A 21498-nucleotide genomic window follows, 5' to 3' on the forward strand; every position below is an offset into this window, starting at 1 on the left:
AAAAATAATTTATTTGAGAGGGGCCATATCTTTATAAATATCAACAACTAGCCAACGCTGGTGGCCTGTTTGGAAAGAGCTTTGCTCAAAATGGTTGAAAGTTATATCAATTTGGTAATTCAGTGGCGAACTAGAAATTGAATTATTTTTCTGCATGTATCTCTATGGAAACTACTCAAACTACGTTACGAGAGCAAAGTGACATGGGCTCGTTAACAGCAGCACACCCACAATAGGACAAACCTCTCGCTCTGGGGTAACACAATGCGAGATTTCTCCACGTAATTCCCTCGTCTAACTAGAGATAAACCGCGCAATGAAATCCGTTTTTAATTTGCGTTTTGGGGCTTTTCGTGATTCTTGTTGAAAGTTACAACACCTCTGATTTTTCCTCTCAGGGCGCAGGAGGCAGCGCAGAGCTCTTCTCCTCCTCACACTGTTCCCATGCGAATCCCCCCGAGCAGCACACACACACAGACAGAGCCAGTCGCTCTGCTCTGCTGACTTGATTTCCAGAAAAGTTGGCGTTGCTTGTACACAGTGATGATATTATATTAGCCGATATGTTTAGAGAAGCTTTGTCACATTGTCACGTCGTAGTATAGCGTTATATTTTACATGTCCGCTAAACTGCGACGAGATTTGTTTGCTGAAATGTCAGACTGTTGAAAGCCCCCGCCTCTCACTGCTGCTGTGTGCTGCTGCCGCGCGCCCCCGCGGGTGCATGAGAGAGCAGACTGGCCGAGAGAAAGTGCTTCCAAGTCGGACTGATAGCCGCGGAAATGTCAGACTGTGCTCTCTGTGCTCTGAGAGCACAGAGCTGCTGCTGCTGCTGCTTTCACGTCGTAGTATAGCGTTATATTTTACATGTGCGCTGCGATAAGATTTGTTTGCGGAAGGATGAAATTGAGGCTCTCACTTTGATGCTGGGCTCTCGGAGCTGATTGCTGCAAACACACAATAAATCCCTCCCTCCCTCCGGGCAGTCAGTGCAGCAGCTCTGTGTCCCCAGCGAAAAGGGGCACAGAAGACCACCAGTCGTCCTTGAGAGGATTCCAGCATTCGTTGTCTCTCAACCTGTAATTATATGGAATTCTGGACAAAATCATATCTAGGCTATAAAAATAAAAAATAAGATTTACATGAGACCAAATCTCATCATAGGGCCCCTTAGTATGAAAAAGGTTGGGAATGATTTACTTGCTATGTCCTTCCTTTTATGATTATAGTGGCGTTTATTGATAGTATTGTGTTACATAGGAGTTGGTAGGAAAATAACAGGCGATTGTAATAAATTAACAGGTCAAGTGACATCATGGCAATAGGCTTGGAGTTGTGAGGAGCCGAAACGGTACAGGGGGAGTAGTGGAGTAACTATCTTGAAATCCCATAGTCTTTGGGGACAACCTGACGTCAGGTTGTACCAAATCTCCCATTCATTTGAGAGAAAAAAAAAAGCAGTGTTCGACCTTTAGAGGGCGCTTATGCCAGATATGCTGCTGAAAAATGATACAAATGGTCAAATGGCAACAGTTTGGTGTCAAATGTGGAAATTTTGACCAGAATTCTTCACACATCACCCCCAAAGTCATATATATTGGTTAAAAGCTGAAAAAAAGTGTTTTGGAGGTTAGTTACACTTTAAGTATTGAAAATAAACGTACAAGTAAATGCTGTTAATTAAAAAAAAGCAACATACATGGGCTGGGCTTGAGTGGAAATCTTATTTTTCTTACATTTTTTAGCGGTTGGCAAACAATAGGCTCTTTCACACACAGATCGCGCAAAAATTGCCGTTTAGGAGTCCCGCAAAGGCCGCACCCTCGCCACAGAAATTGCTTTCACACAGAGCCAAGCAGCACGGCCACTTTCCCGTGCTGTGGTGTACTTTCAGGTGAAATCCTAGGTTAGTGTAGCCTAGGCTACTGTATGATGAACGAATTCATTCAACAACCAAGACTTCCCTCCTTCTCCTAGATTCATCCTAAATTGGAACGATACACGACCGCCCGCATATCAAACAGCTGCAGTCTGCATAACGTTCGTCGGGGGAATAGTATAGGCTATAAATGCACATGACTACTTAACGTTAGTAGTTTTTGTAATGCACAGAGCTGATTTCGAGAGGGAATATCTTCAGACCAACTCGCCACAGACAGCTATAGCCCTCTGAAGCTTATTATTATATCCGTTAATTTTACCTACTAATGTCAAAATCGTTTGAGCATAAAGCCTAACCGCACGGAGCATTCCTCCTGGCGTCCCTGCAGTCATGATTGTATAGGCTACTTTTTTTACTTTCACTCCTGCACTTTCTTGATACATGAGGTGATTTCCCCTGTAATTTTTTTATGAATGAGCTGACCATTCGCACCTTTTCCGGCTCGCTGCGACGACGCTTTCAAATGGAGGCGGGTTGCCAGGTAACCCGGCGCTGTTACTACCTACCGTCGCGGGACAAAAGGCGTAAAACAATTGTCCACCAAAGCGCGTTCACGACTTTCACATCGGAGGCGCGAATCCTATTTTCCGTGCATTTTTCGCCTTTCAAGGCCGGTGTGAAAGAGCCTAATGTTATGGTGCATTACCACCACCAAATGGAATGGAATAGAGTGTGGATCATGATGAACATAATGCAAGCGAACACTGATTTGCCAAACCTTGCTTGCTTGCAGGCTACCACATTTCTTCCTATTTTATTTTATAGTAATGAGCAAGTAAGATGCTTGTGAGAAATGTAATGCAGTAAAAGTATAAATTTTATTTAGGAGATGTAGTGGGGTAAAAGTGAACGTTGACAAATATAAATACTCAGATCAATTTAAAGATACTCGCAGTCCCAAAAATACTTAAGTACTGTAACAAAGTGTTATTACTTCATTACATTACACCACTGTGTGTAGCTGTCACAGATATACTTCCCATCTCTGCTTTCAGGTGTCTGTCTGCAGACTGTGGAGAGTGAAGGTTACCCCTCGCCTGTCGTCATCCTGCCCTACATGAAGCATGGAGACCTGCACAGCTACCTGCTCTACTCAAGGCTGGGAGACTGCCCTGTGGTTAGTCTGACTGCACACAATGACAGCACAGAGTCAGGGACACACAGAGACTGCCCTGTGGTTAGTCTGACTGCACACAATGAGAGAAACGAACACACAGGCACACACACCCACACAAGTTAATTGTGTAATTGTTTAATGCAGGGGTGACAAAGTCATTAACAGGCCACATGCGGCCCAATTTGGTCTCAAGTGGGCCAGGCAAAGAAAATCAATAACCTATAAATGAGAAAACCTCCAAATGTTCCCGTTTCTTTTAGTGTAAAAAATTACAGGTACATTTTAAGAACACATTTTCACTTAGGGTTATCTCAGCTACCATCAAACAAATGATCAAATGTACTGTCTGTAACTGTGCATTACAATTGATGGCAATTGCTGTGCAATTCTCTATTGTCAAGGCTAATGAAAATAGTTTACCATTTAGTGATGAATACAGAAAACATGAATAGGCTACTAAACCTGGTACCTCTTAGCCTTCACAAGTGCATCACATTGGATTGAAGGACTTCTCAGTGCAATTTTTACACTTTGCAAAGTCATCCTGTGGGCCAGATTGGACCTTTTGGTGGGCCAGTTTCGGCCCCCGGGCCATATGTTTGACACCCCTGGTTTAATGGGTTCACAACAAGGTCTGTCAGCAAAATAGGATCCAAAGGCCAACATAGATGTATATTACTCATTACAAAGAATCCCCAGCCACACCTTTCTGGCAGCACGTACACTTTGAGATCATGAAAACATAGGTTGTGTGTCTCTCTTTGCTATCTAGTTGTGATTACTAATGGATGAAGTGGTTATTTGGAAGCGGGAACTGCTATACGCAATAAGTCCCTGAAGAGCCGAGTTGAGAAACACAGCGTCTAATCAAAACAAGATTCCTGCAGAATGTTGAAATATGCATGTAGGCAAACGTTCAAAAAACACAACAGTGCTGAATCCTATCCCTCCCACTGGAGCGGACGATAATATCTGGAGCGGAGAACAACACAACTCTGCACAAACGGTTCAGGCTGGCTGCAGATCCCCAAAGTGATGGCTTATAGCGCCCTCTGCTGTGCAGAAAGCAAATGCCAGCTGTAGTGGGTATGTAAATAAACCCTGTTTCTCTCCATGTTGCCCCGCAGTACCTTCCATCTCAAATGCTGGTAAAGTTCATGACTGATATTGCCCGGGGAATGGAGTACCTCGGCAGAAAAAACTTCATCCACAGAGACTTGGCTGCCCGCAACTGCATGTAAGTCTACACAGTCCCCACTTCTGTTTTTCTACACTCTCGGTTCCTGTACGTGTGTTCTCCCTTTCCTTTCTCGGCCTGCGTGTTCCATCTCAGATGACATCTGAGGCTTTTAACATTTTCGAGGGGCGATAACCAGAGTCAGTGACAGTTTGGGCTAACATTATTTATATCAAATGAAAGCTCTCGATGAGCTCTTTCTACACATGTGAATTCAAAACATTCCAGAGTTATTCATCAAAAACCAAAAGACCAAAAGACCTAACACTGATTGAGCACACAGAACTATTTGGGGCTGGTGCACTTACGCTCTTTTGGCCCTGATGACTTTTTTCCCAAATAAAATAAAGGTAGAAAAAATATTGTTTTCAATTAATGTGAAAAATATTGTTCATTAAGTACAGTATATTGACATCCATATGTTTATGAACTTTTCATATTAAAGATTGAATAAAGTCAGGACAAAGCATGGTCTTTTTTGTGTGGCTCTCCTGTAAAGTTGGTCAAATATCACTTAGGCCCCTCTGGTTCTCACCCCTTCTTTGGTGTCTCCATCTCAGGCTGAACGAGAACATGAACGTCTGCGTGGCCGACTTCGGCCTCTCCAAGAAGATCTACAACGGAGACTACTACAGGCAGGGACGCATCTCCAAGATGCCCGTCAAGTGGATCGCTATCGAAAGCTTGGCTGACCGCGTCTACACCACAAAGAGTGACGTGGTTAGTTCACCTGATATGTGTGTGTGTATGTGAACAGCCGGGCGATAAGTCGGTTTTCTCATTTAGCGTCTTTTGGTGGAATCATGATGATATGGTGATTTTGTTGTTGTTATGACACACAATTCGGCTGTCTAAATTGATGGTAACAAGTAGGCTACATTTTATTTCAAAACATATCGTCGAGCCATATCTGCATGCGTGCGTGTGTGCAGTTGGTCATATGGAGAAATTTGGGTCCAATTCCTATTTCAGTTACTAGTGAAAATGAGCAATGTAAATTCTCTAAAATTGACTGCTCAAGACCCAAAGAGTTCTGTGCTTTGAGCTAACTGTATTGCAGATATCAATGGAATAAATGCCATTACTGATTGATATCTGTGAAAGACCAATGACAGCTGGTAATATGATGGATAAAAAAGAAAAGAAAATTAGATTATTTGGTAACTCATGTACTGTATAAAGGATGTTCTGAAAGCCTTGACAAACAGAGCAATGTTATTTCCATAGCCAGTGTTTGCTCAGTGTGGATTTATGTTTGAGTAGTGTGTGGCAAGGTGTGTGAGACCTAAAGGAATTCAAAACCCTTCAACCCTTCCCCTCTCCCTCTCTTCTCTCTTGGCCTCTTACTATTCCCCCCCTCCTCTCTCTCTTAGTGGTCGTTTGGCGTCACCATGTGGGAGATCGCCACGCGCGGCCAGACGCCGTACCCCGGGGTTGAAAACAGCGAGATCTATGATTATTTGAGACAGGGCAACCGTCTCAAGCAGCCTCCGGACTGTCTGGACAGCATGTGAGTGTCTGCTTCTCCGTCGCAAGTCTTCACAAAAAACACTCAGCTGATGGAGCATCTTCACTCTGAGCACCTGATTTTTTCAACATGGTGTCTCTGCTTCAGCTCTCATAGTCCAGGATCTTTTTTTGTTGGCTGTGTATAGCCAAACAGTACATTTTAGACCAAACAGTGACTACATTATTACATACTTAAACACTGCATGAACAGCTGTACATATAAAAATATGCACAGTGAATTCCATATGGACAGGATAATGCTTTATTTTGGACATACCCAAAAATACATCTACTAAACTTTTAAACTTTGATTTTAACCTAGACGTCTATAACTGTTTAGATCTCTTTTAAACAGCTAATCAATGTAACAGTTCTCAGTGATTTATTTTTCCTCTAGAACTAGAACAGTCTTTTTCCACTGAGCACCCAACCCTTCTGTCTCTAACATCAGAAGTTAAGATGCTTCCCAGCATCTTGTCTGTTTTTCAAGACACTGTTGATGCGTCCAATCTTTTCATGATGTTTTTATGACTTTTGATAAATGTAACTACTGTGCAAAATGAAAATGTAACTAAGCCAAACTACAACAGAAACATGCATGTGTCATTATTCAATTGCTTTTTTCTACTTTTTGTGGTGTAATTGAAAAGTTTTGAATCAAATGTTGATATCCACCATTTGAAAAAAGTCCCACCTACTTGTACAAAGTTTTGGACAAAGGAAAAAAATGCTACTTAATTTTTTTTTTTAGCAGGTCATTTAAGTCTTTGGTTGGCAAAACTGTAGCACCTCTACAGAGTGGATCCTCTGTTATAGTAAAACTGTATGATGAACTTCAGGCAGTGATCCCCCCCTCTCCCTCTAAGTGGATAAATAGCATTATGGAATCTACATTTTCACATGTATGCATACTTTTTTTGGCATACTTTACTGACAGTTAGACCTGAAGCATGCAATAATAGTAATAATTTTCTGTTCTGTTTAGCTATGCCCTGATGTTCTCCTGCTGGCTGCTGAGCCCGAAGGATCGCCCGGCCTTCGAGTCTCTGCGCTGTGAGCTGGAAAAGGCCCTGGAGGACCTGCCGGACACCCAGGACCCCGACGAGATCCTGTACGTCAACATGGAGGAGTCCTCCTCAGAGATGGGGGCCGTCGGGGGCCGCGAGCCTGTCAGCCTGAAGGGCCTGGACTCTGTAACCACGGTGGAAGTCCACCAACCCAACCGCTACGTCCTCTGCCCGCAGCACGAGACCAACCGGCCGCTGTCTGACTCGCTGGAGAGCTTGGACATGCCGGTGTCCTCCTCCACTGCCACGCTGCCTCTCCAGCCCTCCTGCCACTCCACCCCCACCCCCACCCCGGCTCCCACCCCCACGGTAGAGCTGCTGGAGGACCGGGAGGGGTGCGGCCCCAGGAAAGTGCCCTGGCAGTGACTCAAACAGTCTCAAACAGACTCTGAGACAGACTGGTCATTGCCAATGTGTGCCATCCTTCCACCCACAATCAGAGAAGTCGATCCCGCCTCTCGGTACTGACTGTAATGAACTCAGTGTGCCCATACATACATGTTTTGCACAGATACACTCACACACAGCCTAAGGCATTCCGAGGAAGTGAACGATTGGGATTATTTTCTTCCTCACCGCGCCCATCTCTCTCTCTCTAAAATTTCTAAAATGAGCACATATCAAAGTGAGTGTAAAATTGAATGGGTGAGGAGGAATACCAGGACCGACCATCAGCAGTGAGCAAAAACAATGAGAGCACATATTGCCCACGTACACTGCAGCACAATCAGAGAAACACATTCCCAGTCAACATATAGCAATAATATGCGGCATCTGCCGAACCACCTGTATTCAACGCAGTGATATCTGCCATGTGATTAAGCTACAAAAAAGAATGTCTCTGTGAAAGCAGCTCACACACTGCCGTACCACGTGTACAACTGAACTTGAACTTTCCAGTGAGCGCTGACCCATCTGACTGCCTGCTTCTAAGTCATTTAGAGATGGACCTGACCCATCTGACTGCCTGCTTCTATGTCATTTAGAGACGGACTGGTGTGAACTCAAGAGGGAGAGACAGAAAGAGAGAAGCAGCAGCGTCTTTCACTGAAGTTGCCGTCTGATAAACACAATGCTGTGTTTTGGTGTTCGACTGACCTGTACAGATATCTGTAGTCCGAAGTCGGTACTTTCTTCCGATGTTTCAATATCTTTAAATTTGACCATTTTTATGGCAAACAAGCGCAAACCTTTAAGACCACCGTGCCACTCTCCCTACGGCCCCCTTTCCCTCAACCCTCACCCACCCCTCATGGATTTATTTAGGTATCCACCTAGCCACTCCACCTACCCACCTCTCGAATCCCGACTCTCTACCACCTTCCTATCCTTATGGCCCCTCCCCTCCCCCTAACTCAGGAACCTGAGACTGAGCTCAACAGGGACAGAGGTACTAGTCAAGTGTGGTTGCATCAAGAGGAGACAGAGGTACTAGTCAAGTGTGGTTGCATCAAGAGGGTACAAACAATAAATGGCTTATCAATTGAATCTGAGGTGGTAGAGAGAGACTCACTATATGGTAATTAGTAGGGTTATAGGCATGATGGAGTTACCTTAGGCAAAACAGTGGGGCACACTCCTTTGCTCCACCTTTGCTTTTAGCTCAAGCACAGTGTTATTATAAATTACATTTTGTACATTTTTCTTATGCTGTTTTTGGTATTTCTACACTCTTTGCACTAATGTTAACATGCGTTTTTATATCAATGTATGTCTATATTTTGTATATCTTTTAAGCCTTTTTGTTTTGTTTTTAATTTCTTTCTGTACATTCTTAGTCAGCCTGTAGACACTGTTGTGCCTCTCATGAAATAACAGCTTCCATGTCCACACAGGCAGGGAGCAGGGCCGGTAACAGCTTCCATGTCCACACAGGCAGGGAGCAGGGCCGGTAACAGCTTCCATGTCCACACAGGCGGGGAGCAGGGCCTGTAACAGGCAGGGAGCAGGGCCTGTAAACAGGCAGGGAGCAGGGCCTGCAGGGAGCAGGGCCTGTAACAGGCAGGGAGCAGGGCCTGTAAACAGGCAGGGAGCAGGGCCTGTAAACAGGCAGGGAGCAGGGCCTGTAACAGGCAGGGAGCAGGGCCTGTAAACAGGCAGGGAGCAGGGCCTGTAAAAGTATTACAGGGGCGTTACGCTGTTAAGTGGTTTTTTTCTGTAACTGAGCAAGACTGGGAGACATGACTAACCTCTGTGGTATGACATCATTCTGCCATTGCAGCGTTCTTCTATTCAGAGATCTTTGTGTTTCTCGAGGTTAAGCACTGTAAATAGATGGTCTGTTACCGGCAGAGGAGGCGGACACACAGAAAGCCAAGGGAAAACAAGGAAGTTCACCAGCTGCAACTTTGCATCATGCATGCACTTATTTGTTATATATATATTTGCTTGAGCTTATGCATTTCTCATTGGGATGGACGTGACCCTTCCAACACACATTTTGGGAGTTTAAGTGCGGTGCTGGGTTTCTCAGTTGTATAAATCAAAGGTACTAAGTTCCTATCGGATAGTACAGTGGTTTGTTCTACACTTAGCATTACTGAAATTCCTTGCTAAGATATAGTGTACATTTCTCACATTACTTGGTACTGTATACTTAATTCAATGCAGGAAGTATTAGTCCTGCATTGTACACGAACCACAGGAAGTGGTGCAGAGACAAGAGGCACTGGTCTCATTGGTCTTTAATACCAATTTGAAATTTTGAATGCAGAGGCACAAACTGTATTGGACCAAGCTGTGTGTATGGAAACATTTGGTCTTCAAAAGAGTGTTTGTGGACAAAAAAAGACAAACTGTTCTTCTAAGTCGATTCCAGTACAGCAAATCCTCCGTCATGATCACGCTCAGTTCAGCCTTTAATCAGATTTCCACTTTAAGTAGATTTTTACAACATTACAAAGTGCCTTCAGAGAGCCAGTATTTTGTCTAGATGTGTGTTTGGTTTATGATTCTCCTGGTTCTACAGATAGAATGTTGATCTGGGAGGAGACTGTGCTATAATTACATTTATATTGTCACTGCCCTGATTTGTAAACAGAATTTTTATACCTACAGTATTTTGTATATGAAATAAATGTGTTCATTCGTGAATATGCTCTGTGGTTGCGCTTTGCCTTAGTCATTACCAATCTCATTGATAAAAAAAAAATATGTTTATTAGTTCAGTTTAACCAGGTATGAACAATACAGCAGATGATGAGGTAACTTATTTTCTAATGGTGGCTTATGTTCACACAGCAAGAGCGTACATCTTGTCCCAGCCTCAACCAAGCTCTGAAATGTCACGTGATACCTGCAAAATTACATGATGTAATCTAATAAGATATGACAGTTCAGTGGCTGGTTGTGTGGTCTCAGAAGTGGATGTAGGAGATCTGCACGTCGCCTTCTATCTCCAGCATGTCGATCTCAGTGAAGGGCTGGTGGCGGTGGAAGAAGTCAAACAAGTGCTGTCCATTCACAAACACCTTAAACCTCTGGTTCCCACAGCGAATTGACATCTGAGGAGCAAAAATGTGAAATCGTATCAATGAAAACACTGTAAAACCACGTGAGAGGAGCAAATTATCAGAGGAGTATTTGATAGAACAGGAACTTAGAAGAGGTGGACTTACATCAAAGTACTGTCCCTCCATGAAGGGGTTGAGGCTGAGCTCTCGCTCCTCCTGGCCCCAGCTGCCTCCAGTCATGCTGTTCCTCACCACAAGCCCCTCCCTCAGCCTGGGGTTCATGTGGAAGCCGATGTCCCGGGACCTGCTCACCACAAAGTTGATGCACAACCTGTAGCACAGAGACAGGAGAGTATAGACTATAGATTATGCTGTGTCAGTGAACACATAGCCTACATGGATGCTCACAACAGAGAGAATGATAGACACACACACACATACAGTACTCACTTTTCTGCTCCATAGGGCAGCATGCCTCTGATGACGATGGTTCTCTTAGGGGACATCCCTCCTGGGATCATGTTGGAGTAGGGGACAGGCTTTGAACAGCAAAGACAACATGAGAGAGTTAATGTAATGTGACGTGACCTGAGATATGGAATTTACCGTGACATGATGTGGCAATTATGAACAATTATGAACTTTTATCAGTTCATTTGTCACTTGAATAAAGTGTGGAACATAGAAAAGTAAAGGAAAATAGAAAGTTTTGTTTGTAATGCAGTGTACACTTACAGGGTTGTATATCGGTTGCCCACCCATTCCCTAAAATAAGATTAACAGAAGCAAGATATCAAAATGACACGTATACAGACAGTACATCTTTATGTTTTCTTAAAGTTTAAATCTTAATGTTTTATCCACTCAAACCGCATTCTCACCGGCAGATGTGATCCTGGGAAGCCTCCCTGATGAGTAGAAAAATCAGTTTAGTTTAGTTTAATGATCAGGTGAGAAGATACAATATATCAAAATGTGTAAATAATGAGTAAAGAAAATTATATCAATCAAGATAAAATATTGTACATACCCCCATACTGCCTCCCATGCCTCCTGGATATCCACCCTGTGAAGAAACATGTCAACAAAAAAGTTGCAGACAGCCTGATGACGAGGACACTGGGACAGACAGCCTGATGAGGACACTGGGGACATTAGAAATAGGAGTCATAGTAGCTCTTACCCCCATGCCTCCCCCCATGCCTCCCCCCATGCCTCCTCCCATGCCTCCTTCCATGCCTCCTGGGTATCCTCCCTGGAAAAACCAGAGGCAACGGGTACTGGAAATGTATTTCACTATATTCTGCATTATATTCAAGAGTAACTGCATACAAAGACAAGACACCAACACTGTCAACATACCCCCATGCTGCCTCCTGGATATCCTCCCTGTTGAAAGTGGAGGACATGTTAAATATTATTGAATTTCTGACATTTCAAAAAGCATTGCTGGCATTTCATGAACATAAGCCTGTCAAGGAAGGATACTTACTCCCATGCCTCCTCCCATGCCTCCTCCCATTCCACCCTAAATGACGAAACAACAAACTAATTATGTATGTATGTATGTATGTATGTATACTGTATGTATGTATATGTATGTGTGTGTATGTATGTATGTAAGTATTCTGTATAAAGTGCACAGAAAGTTTCCTCTGCCTCTCTCCAAATTTCAACATCACTTGTTTCAGCAAGAACCACCTACTCTAGTACCACTTTAGCAACCATTCGCCTAGCAACCACCTAGTAACACCCTAGCAACCACTAGTAATCACCTAGCAACCACATAGTAACTCTAAAACAGAGGCAAGGATTACTGGAAATGTATTCAAATAGATGCACCTACGTATATTTTGCATTATATTCAAGGGCAACTGCATAGAAAGACAGTTAGACCCCAACACTGTCAACATACCCCCATGCCGCTCCCTGGATATCCTCCCTGTTGCAAGTGGGTACATGAATTAAATATTACTCTTACTGAATTTCTGACATTTCAAAAAGCATCGCTGTCATTTCATGAACATATGCCTCTCAAGGAAGGATACTTACTCCCATGCCTCCTCCCATGCTTCCTCCCATGCCTCCCCCCACGCCGCCTCCCATGCCACCCTAAAACAGAAAAGAAATAACTCATTATTATGTGTATAAAACAAACCACTACTTTAGCAACCATTCACCTATACAGCAACCACCTATAACATCCTATCAACCACATAGTAACAACCCTAGCCACCAGTAGTAATCACCTAGCAAGCATCTAGAAACCCCTTAACAACCAAGAGTTATCAGTTATCACCTAGCAACACCCTAGCAACCACTAGTGATCATCTAGCAGCCACCTAGTAGCACCTTAGCAACCACTTTGTAACACCCTATCAACCACCTAGCGACCACCTTGTAACACCCAAACGTCAGTTTCCTTCCATCTCATTAAATTGCACCCTTGTACCCCACTAGTCCATCTGATGGATATTTCTTACATTCGCGTATGGGCCGTTTCGACATTTTTTGAGTAAATGGTCTGAAATTAAGGCTAGGTCTTTTTTGGGGGGTATTTGACAAGAATCAATCATATCTATCATCTTTCTACCATCCAATGTTTCCATTGTCTTCCATGTTTTGAAAGTACACCTCAATTTACCATTAGTCCATCAGATGGACCCATTGACTTCCATTATAAACACTCTATTGGTACTCCCAGCTAATTTTTTAATTTATTTAATTTGTTTCAGCGGGCATCCTGGACCAAATACCTTGAAATTTGACCTTAATATCTAACCTTGGAGTTGGTAGAAAATTTGGGGGAGTTACATGGTCTCAAAGTCCATTGCATAGTTGTCCCATTGGTTTCAATGTTAATTTTGCACAAAAAAAAAAAAAAAAAAATTACTCCCAGCTAATTTTTCAAAAAATCATTATTTCCTTGATGTTACACATCTCACCTTGACTCAAGCAGCTAAAATTGTAGTTTCTACTGTGTTTGGCTATTTCCCCATATTCCCCCAGTTTTGGCATAGCAATCAATTCCATACAGTTTACATGAAATATAAAAAAAAACGGATTCCTATGCCAAAGATGGGAAAATATTAGAAAACTGAATTTGACAGTCCACACTACTGATTTGAAGCCTTTAGACCAGGATGGATGCTGGACTAAAGCTCATTTGTGTGTTTTGGGGAAAATGGCTGGTAGTCCAAAACATGCGCTTTTTGGATTTTTGGCTCAAAATATGGAAAATATTATTTTTACAAAACATCACAAAAAATACGAAAACCCACTGATGATGTCACAATGTCTGTGAAATCATCAGTAATGTCATCAGTGACATATTATTGACCAAAATCATCTTATGACATCACTGATGATGTCATAGGCTAGTGATGTCATAGGTATTGTGACATCATTCCTGCCAATCTTTGACACTAGGCATCTTGCAGTGGTGACTTTTGTAAAACACCCCAACCTGCCCATAATATCAGACCCAAATCCAGTTTGACTTTATGGGAAGGAAAAAAATTCACTTTTTGTCTTTTTACTGTAAGCCCCAAGTAATACAATTATAAACACATTTCAACTCTAAACGAATATGAATTTGACCTTTAACCTTTCAAACCACAAAGATTATCGTCAGCATGGTGAAGATGTTCTCGTTTCACATATACTCACTCCCATTCCTCCAGGATACCTATTCATGCCACCTTGACCGCCCTGGCATAAAAGCAAACACCATTAGCAATCAGCGGGTCATGATTCATGATTTAAAGCTCTTGTATAATTTCTCTTGAATTCTTTGGCCCTTGCAAAGCACAAAGCATTAAGCTGACACCCTCAGGGACTGGAAGCCTCACCCCTATGACATTAATTGTCTGGATGGAAACGTCTCCTGCAATCTGCAGAGCACACACTCGTTCCACAGGCATCCGGTGTGCGAATGTGTAGAAATCTCTCCCGTTGACTTTGAACTGCAATAGAAGACTTCACAGTCAAATCAGTGACATGGCACATACTAATGATACTCATGACTATATTATGTTTCCATGCATATCAGTTTTCTTAGTTAGTTACAAAGTGCTGTAATCGAAGGAACAAAATGAACATATCATCATTATGTTTGAATGCTGATTCATCATTCAATCATCTATATTAATAAAGCTGTTTAAGGGGAATTCAGCTAAATTTGGGAAATGTAATGATCTCTATTAGAATCAAGTTAGATTCCAGTTTATAAATATGAGAAATCAGTTTTGTCTTTAAAACACTAAACTTTGAAAAGGTCCCTCTGGTTGCTCTGACCTGGTATTCCTGTGAAGTGGCTAAGATGACCATCTCAAAGGCCTGGCCCTTGTTGAAGGGCATGTCACGAATGTTATCCTCTGACCCCCAGGACCCATTCTCACAGGAGTTGAAGACCACCTTGTCCCAACCGTCAAAGCGGGGGTTGAAGTGGAGGGCAATGTCACTGGACTCAGACTCTCCACACAGCAGGTTCATGAAGAACCTGCCAAAATCAACATGAACCAGGTAGGCTACTTATATTCTGTCACCGGGCCCTTGAGTGACTGATAGGTTAGTTTAGTTTAACAGTGCAGGTGGGGCATGCAGTAAAACTTGAGGACCGTATAAAAAACATCTCACCACCACAAAAGAGAAAAAGATATGGGAAACAGTCAGACGTCTAAGTATTTACTTTGCCTGCTAATGGCCTGTAAAAGTAAACTGTAACTTTGGGAACACAACTATTATTTGTTTGAAAAGAGGAGGAACAAACGATAGATAAAAATGGAGGAGGTGTGTGCCTATATGTTCTGCTTTCATATCATACAATGCATAGTGTCCTACTCCACCCACTGTGAGAGTACACAAGGTGTATTCTTGGTTTAAAACCATGTCAAAAGGTTACGGTAAGAGACAAAGAATGTGAGTGGATACTAATCACAGTCTGGTGATAACACTATTACCTATAGGGAACTTAAACTACCGGTATTAGACAATACTGAACTCACCCAGCAGTTGGAGGTTAAATCAATACTGGCTTTCTGGTTTCAGTCAGCGAACAGAAAAATTATTCTTACATATATATTTTCTTATCAGTTTAGAGAGTGCATTATTCACAGGGAATATCACTATGTTCCAAAATAAATATAGCCTATCTATCACACATTAAACAGGGCTTTTATTTTGTTAGCTCCCAGCTCACCTGGTAATATCTTCAGGAATGGAGCCCTGGATGTAGATGGACGCCCCGTCCCTCAGGCCACCATAGATGGGGCCAAGATAGGGAATTCTCTGTATAGAACACACACAACTACATGTAGCGTCCATACAATGCAAGCAGGTAGGCAAGGTAGAACTTCAAATCTAAGTGTCATAAGCCAGTGATTCAGAAAGTGGGTCCTTGTGGATTTCCCAGACATTTGAGCAATAGTTTAATTTAACTATTATTTCATTCCCATGGCAGTATGCATGAAGATATTTTCATCACAGTTTTTCACACTGCACCCTTTTGGTATCATCTCACTTACACTATAGCTATAGTTATACTGTATTTCATCTATACCAAGCCATATCTGCAGGGCCGGATCTACAGTACATTATAGGCAACCTGGGCAGGTGCCCAGGGGCCCTCAGTATGAAGGGGCCCTAAAAAAAGAGGGTCAGGCTCATGTCAGGCTCCACAGAACTATGGCACAAATCTAAGACCAATCAGAATGAAATCACAATAGTTTCCAAGAAGATTAAGTCTCATGATTGAGCGTCATTGGATGGCTGCGGGCAAGTGGTGATATTAATTTTTCCATAGACATTTTGTAAAATGCTTATAAAAATAGTTTTACTTGGACAAACAAAGTGATTCAGTTATATTTAGAATCCGGAGAGACCATAGAACAGTGTAATGTTCTGGGGTGGGGGGTTTGGGGGGGTAGGGGGCCCGCCTGGGAGCTTCAGTGCCCAGGGGCCCCTGGGGGTGCTAATCTGGCCTTGCATATCTGGCAATAAAAATCTTCTCAGATGGGGTTCCATAGGTGAACATCTATCTTCTATCCAATAATTTCAGGACCGTCTCGAGAACCATTCATCGAATTGGCTTCAAACTTTGTGAGTGTGTGTCCGGGACCCTGACTTAGTGCAGTGTGTGTGCACTACAGATAATTAATGCTCCGTCCCACGGTACACGGCCCGGCTCGGATGCACCGGAGGTTTATACAAGCGAACCCACAGTTCTCTACAGATGGGGGCGGGGCGTGAGGCGAACAGCATTCTGTGTGTGGATGCGTCAGGTATAATTTGCGCTTTAGGCCTGAGCAGCCAGGGGGCTCCCTGCCCCACAAAAGACAAGAATAAATATTGTAAACTTATTTTAATCAATAAAATGTACTTGGTGGAAAAAACACCCCTCTTTTTGTTACGATGGATTATTTCTAGCCTACCGTGCCTCGTCCTCCTTCGCCTCCTCCTCCTAATCGCTCATTCGTTGGTTTTCCTTCGAGGTCTCACCCGCTTCGCGGGCTCGCAGACGCGCCCTTGCCCTTCGCCTGCTCAACTGGACTGCGCTTCACATAGGCTATTCTAGTGCAATTTAATTTACAACTTCATTTTATTTGCTGCTGCATTATGAGAAGTAACCCACTCACAAAAATAGGTAAAGCTACACAAGAGGAGAATGCATACTTTTCTCAGCCCAACTTGAAGATAATATAGGAAGCATTAAAAAGGGAGATGGTTGGCATTCAGGGGCACTGGCCAAGGGTCCCCAAATCACAGTTGACCCCTGAGTGCCATGCTTTGAGCTATACAGGGACAATCAAACCCTTGGAAAATCAATCAGTCTGGATACTTACCGGGCTGTAGACAGGCTGATAGCCAGGAGGAGCCATAAATGCCATGGTAAGAGTCAGCGAGACAGACAGACAGACAGACAGACAGACAGGTGGAAGCAGAAGACTAGTCAGTGAGACAGGTGGAAGCAGGGTATTTACTGAGCGAGTCGGGAACGGATCACTGGATGCTCCGTTTTATACAAGAGGCCAAAGGAGGGGCAGACCAGGACCAAACCCAAACCCACATCACTCTGTTTACTTTGGCTGCTTTAGCACAATGATGCACATTAACCTTTAACCAAACAGAGGAGTGGCCCTTTACAACAAAAAGAAAGCATGTGTTTGTGTGTGTGATGAAACTAACATGACAAGAAAATGAATCAACAATTTATTTGATACATATTTAACAAATAATTTCATTGATTGATATTTTTATTTCAGTGTATCATGATAATTTAATTTAAACATAGCCTACTGTACAGCATAGGTGGCCAAACCTTTTTGGTTGTGGGCCACATACAGAAAAATATAAGGAGTCGGGGGCCAAACAATATTAAGGACGGCAGTTTTAAATCCGTTTACAACCGTTACAATGGGTATTGCTGTATCTTTTCACATTTTCATTTCAAATTCTGTGCGAGAGATAATTTCACCAGAATTCAGTATTAAAAATGTAATAAAAAAACTTCAAAATAGTACTATTCAAAATAGACCAGGCCAGGGTACTGAAGTATAACCCCTTTTCCCTTGGAAAAAAAGCCCATTTCTCATTTTTGGTTTAAAATGGAAAAACTGATTATAGATAGATAAACTTTATTGTCACTTCATGGTACAAGTATCACGAGCGAAATTCTGCTTGGTTCGCTCTCAGAGTCGGAGAGCAAAACCGTGTCGCCATTGAACAGCGCCAGCATTGGACAATGCATTTAAATGAAATACACTCAGAATTCACATTATTACTAATTTGAAAAGTAATAAAGGCACACTTCAATATTATACAATACATATACATTTGTTGTAAATGTACAGGATTACCAGCAAAGACAACCCACACCACGACACACAGGAGGCTGCCATTACGGCGCCAGTTTGGTTCGTGGGAGGGAAGGGGGGTGGGGGGGGGGCTGCGAAAGCGGGGAGATGTTGCTGAAGGCGGGGGGTGGGGTTTTGGGGAGGGAGGAGCGGGAGGAGGGGGGGTTTGGGGGAGTGCGTGCGTATCCATGTGTGGGCCTATGAGTCCTTGGAGGGTCCATGTGTGTATGTGTGTGTGTAAATCTGGAGCTCCCTCTTAGCTGATAACACAGCGGTTGCTGTGGAGATAGCCTCGTTCTTTCCAGTCCAAGAGTCAAACAAAAGATGTGTGGGCGGGGGGGGGGGGTGTGTGGAGGTTGAAAGCGCTAGTTGCAGTCGAGACTTCAGGAGAGAGTTTGCTGCTAGTGCAGGGGCGTATCTACGTGTGGGCCTGGGTAGGCACAGGCCCACCCACTTCTTGCCCTGGCCCACCAAAAAATGTTTTTTTTTTTTTTTTTTTTAATTGGTTGTTTTCTAGAGGCAAACTTGCTGCCGCCTTGCTAGCCAATGGATTTGTAGCTTAAAAACGCAGGGCACATCATCTCCAGAGTCTAATGCATGACAACTTCATGACATCTAGGAATTTTGCGCGCGTTCCGTGCAAAATTTCGTCATGCAATTGCCCCACCAATTTTGTCCAGGCCCACCCAATTTTATCCAGGCCCACCCATAATTGAATTTCTGCATACGCCCCTGTGCTAGTGGCCTTGATGGCCGATAGCAGGTGGGGGGAGGCCAGATTAGATTAGTTAGATTAGTTTGGGTTTCCACGGGAGGAGCAGTGATCAACAGCATTCCTCACACAAGTCTGTCCGTGGTCCTCAATTTAAACACTTCGGCTCGCAGCAGTGATATTCTCCCGGAAGTAATCCATTTTTGTGATTCAGATCAGAAATTGCAACAGTCCGAGTACTCACTGCCCCGCTCATTATATTTTAGTTTATGCCCGCCATCAGTGTTGGGCAAGTTACTTGGGAAATGTAATTAGTTACTGATTACTGATTACTCCTTAAATAACTTTACTGATTACTTTTTCAAAAGTAATTAGTTAGATTAATAGTTACGTTACTAGTTACTTTTTCTTAATTGTTTTTACCCCATATATATATACATAGGCTACTCATGTACACAGTTACTGTCTATGCATCATGGCTGAAAAGGAGCAGGAGGAGGAAAAACTAAAATGAATGGTACCCAAGGCCGGATTAACCATAGGGCACCCGGGGCAGGTGCCCCGGGGCCCTCGGGGTGAAGGGGCCCTCCAATTTTTTTTTTTTATTTTTTTTTTTTTTGTCGGGCTCATGTTGGGCTCCACAGAACTATGACACAAATCTAAGACCAATCAGGACAAAATAAAATGTGTTTCCAAGAAGATTAAGTCTGATGATTTAGTCTCATTGGATGCCTGTGGGCAAGTGGTGACCAGGGACGCGGGAAGTGGGGGTGCTTGTGGTGCTGCGGCACCCTCTGCTGTTTTGTATTGGAAATGTAATGTCAATTATTTTTTCATCATTGTAAAGCCACAGCACAGTGAAGAGGATATTAATGTGAAGATTAGCCTCTTCCTTTTGCTCTCAGAGTGCATCAGATTCATGCATTTTACTTTAAAATGTACAAAATTTAGAAACCCCCCAGTCAAACTAATATCTTTATCCTGCTGGTGCTACCTCTTTGCAAAGCCTAGAATCGCCTATCAGTGAGTGAGAAACTGAATCTCAGAAACGGAATAATAACATAACAGTATAATACTAATGTTAATTTAAAATGAGATATTCCTCTAAATATGGCGAAAAAACATCCAAACATCCGGACGATGGGTAGGGGGGCCCCTGGGAGCTTCAGTCCCCCGGGGCCCCTGGGGGTGTTAATCTGGCTCTGATGGTACCTGCCCCTTTACTACTGTATCCTGTGGTGTTGCTCCAAGACACATCCTACAGTATTACTGCACCATCACATCCTATTCTGTTCTTCAATGTTAGAAGAAAACCAATATAAATGATATACTAATCAACAAAACTCTGTGGTTTTAAAACAACTGGTCACCAAACTATTCCCTGTTCTCTTTGGTGGCTGAAAAAGAGAGCAAACTTTTAATTTGCCAAATAATTCCTTTCAGGGGTGGAGCAACATCTCAGCAATATGAATAGGGAGTTTGACAACAGCTGCATCTGTATATGAGAGCAGCACAAGGCACTCAGGTCAGCTCATATTTAGAAGTCACTTACCAGATATAATCTTTCTAATGGCCTCCGATTAAACTAATTGCAGGAGGGTGTGTGTATGAATCATGAAATCTCCAGACAAGCCTGACTACCTAAAGCAAACAGAAACACTACTAATCCTTATCTACCACTCAAGCATTGTACATCTTTGTGTATAATGTGCAGACATTAGCTGAGCACGCATGCACGCACACACGCACGCGCGCGTGTGCTCGGGCACACACACACACACACACACACACACACACACACACACACACACACACACGCCAGAGATAGGAAATTGGACTTGTGACTTGGACTCGAGTCGCACTTAAGTCGCACACACAGTGACTTGAGACTTTGATTTGAAACTTGAGGTTTGGGACTCATGAACAATCTTTATTTATTTATTTGTTTGTTTGTTTTCTGGTGCATTAACATTAAGGGAATGTCTATTGTCTACTAATAATGTCAACTAATCAATACTGATACTGTATGCTATTAGATAAAATGAGTGAGAATAATTGAGTACATGTAGCATTCTAAGGAGACCGGATGGTATGCAGCAGATGTGTTCATCAATAAGAGACTTGAGATTTGACTTGGAATTTTGACCAAAGACTTGAAACTTTACTTGGCTATACTGTAGCTCAAAGACTTGAGACTTGGCTTGTGAGCATCTCTGACACACACACACACACACACACACACACACACACACACACACACACACACACACACACACACACACATACACACACACACACACACACACACACATCATGTACAGTGTGTTGCAATCAGTTGAATTGCTCAGTGAATCTTAGTCAAAGCTGCCCTCTTGAGGCCATCTGATGAAGCACATCAGTAAGTGTCCTCAGTAAGTGTTCCGGACTGACTGAGTGAGTGACTGACTCACCCAAAATTGGCTCCTGATGTCCACGGGCCCGTGCCCACAGACACAGTGAGAAAAATGTCCTCATGATTGTTCTCCACTTTTATCACTTTTCTAAACCCAGTTACCGGTACTTAATTTCATATAAAGTGCTATATGTCATTCCCTTTGTTATTCCATAAG

General features: G+C 43.0%; 2 protein-coding genes across 3 annotated transcripts in view; one reads left to right on the plus strand and one right to left on the minus strand.

The window, feature by feature from the left end:
• axl (AXL receptor tyrosine kinase) overlaps positions 1–9965 on the plus strand; it is a 47353-nt gene extending 37388 nt beyond the window's left edge. Inside the window, exons 16-21 of one of the 2 annotated variants that reach the window (XR_014552698.1) lie at positions 2938–3059; positions 4187–4296; positions 4857–5016; positions 5670–5806; positions 6791–8889; positions 8922–9965. Coding sequence is in view for 1 of the 2 variants with exons in the window: in XM_083636449.1 (XP_083492575.1) it covers positions 2938–3059; positions 4187–4296; positions 4857–5016; positions 5670–5806; positions 6791–7238 (977 nt within the window). In the remaining variant the exon portion in view is untranslated. Of the gene's footprint in view, positions 1–2937; positions 3060–4186; positions 4297–4856; positions 5017–5669; positions 5807–6790 lie in introns of both variants that reach the window. The other variant, XM_083636449.1, reaches the window with a different exon arrangement.
• A 263-nt stretch (positions 9966–10228) lies between these two features.
• LOC310777464 (galectin-4-like) lies at positions 10229–17211 on the minus strand (the record flags this gene model as incomplete). Its single annotated transcript, XM_083637796.1, has 12 exons — positions 10229–10375; positions 10490–10655; positions 10775–10863; positions 11060–11089; positions 11206–11232; positions 11355–11390; positions 11508–11579; positions 11687–11713; positions 14176–14289; positions 14621–14825; positions 15525–15613; positions 17167–17211. The coding sequence occupies 12 exons, from the start codon at positions 17209–17211 to the stop codon at positions 10229–10231; spliced, it is 1047 nt and encodes a 348-aa protein (XP_083493922.1).
• Between the last annotated feature and the right edge of the window lie 4287 nt (positions 17212–21498).

Source organism: Poromitra crassiceps, assembly GCF_964638095.1.
Source record: "Poromitra crassiceps genome assembly, chromosome: 5".
Classification (NCBI taxonomy): domain Eukaryota; kingdom Metazoa; phylum Chordata; class Actinopteri; order Beryciformes; family Melamphaidae; genus Poromitra; species Poromitra crassiceps.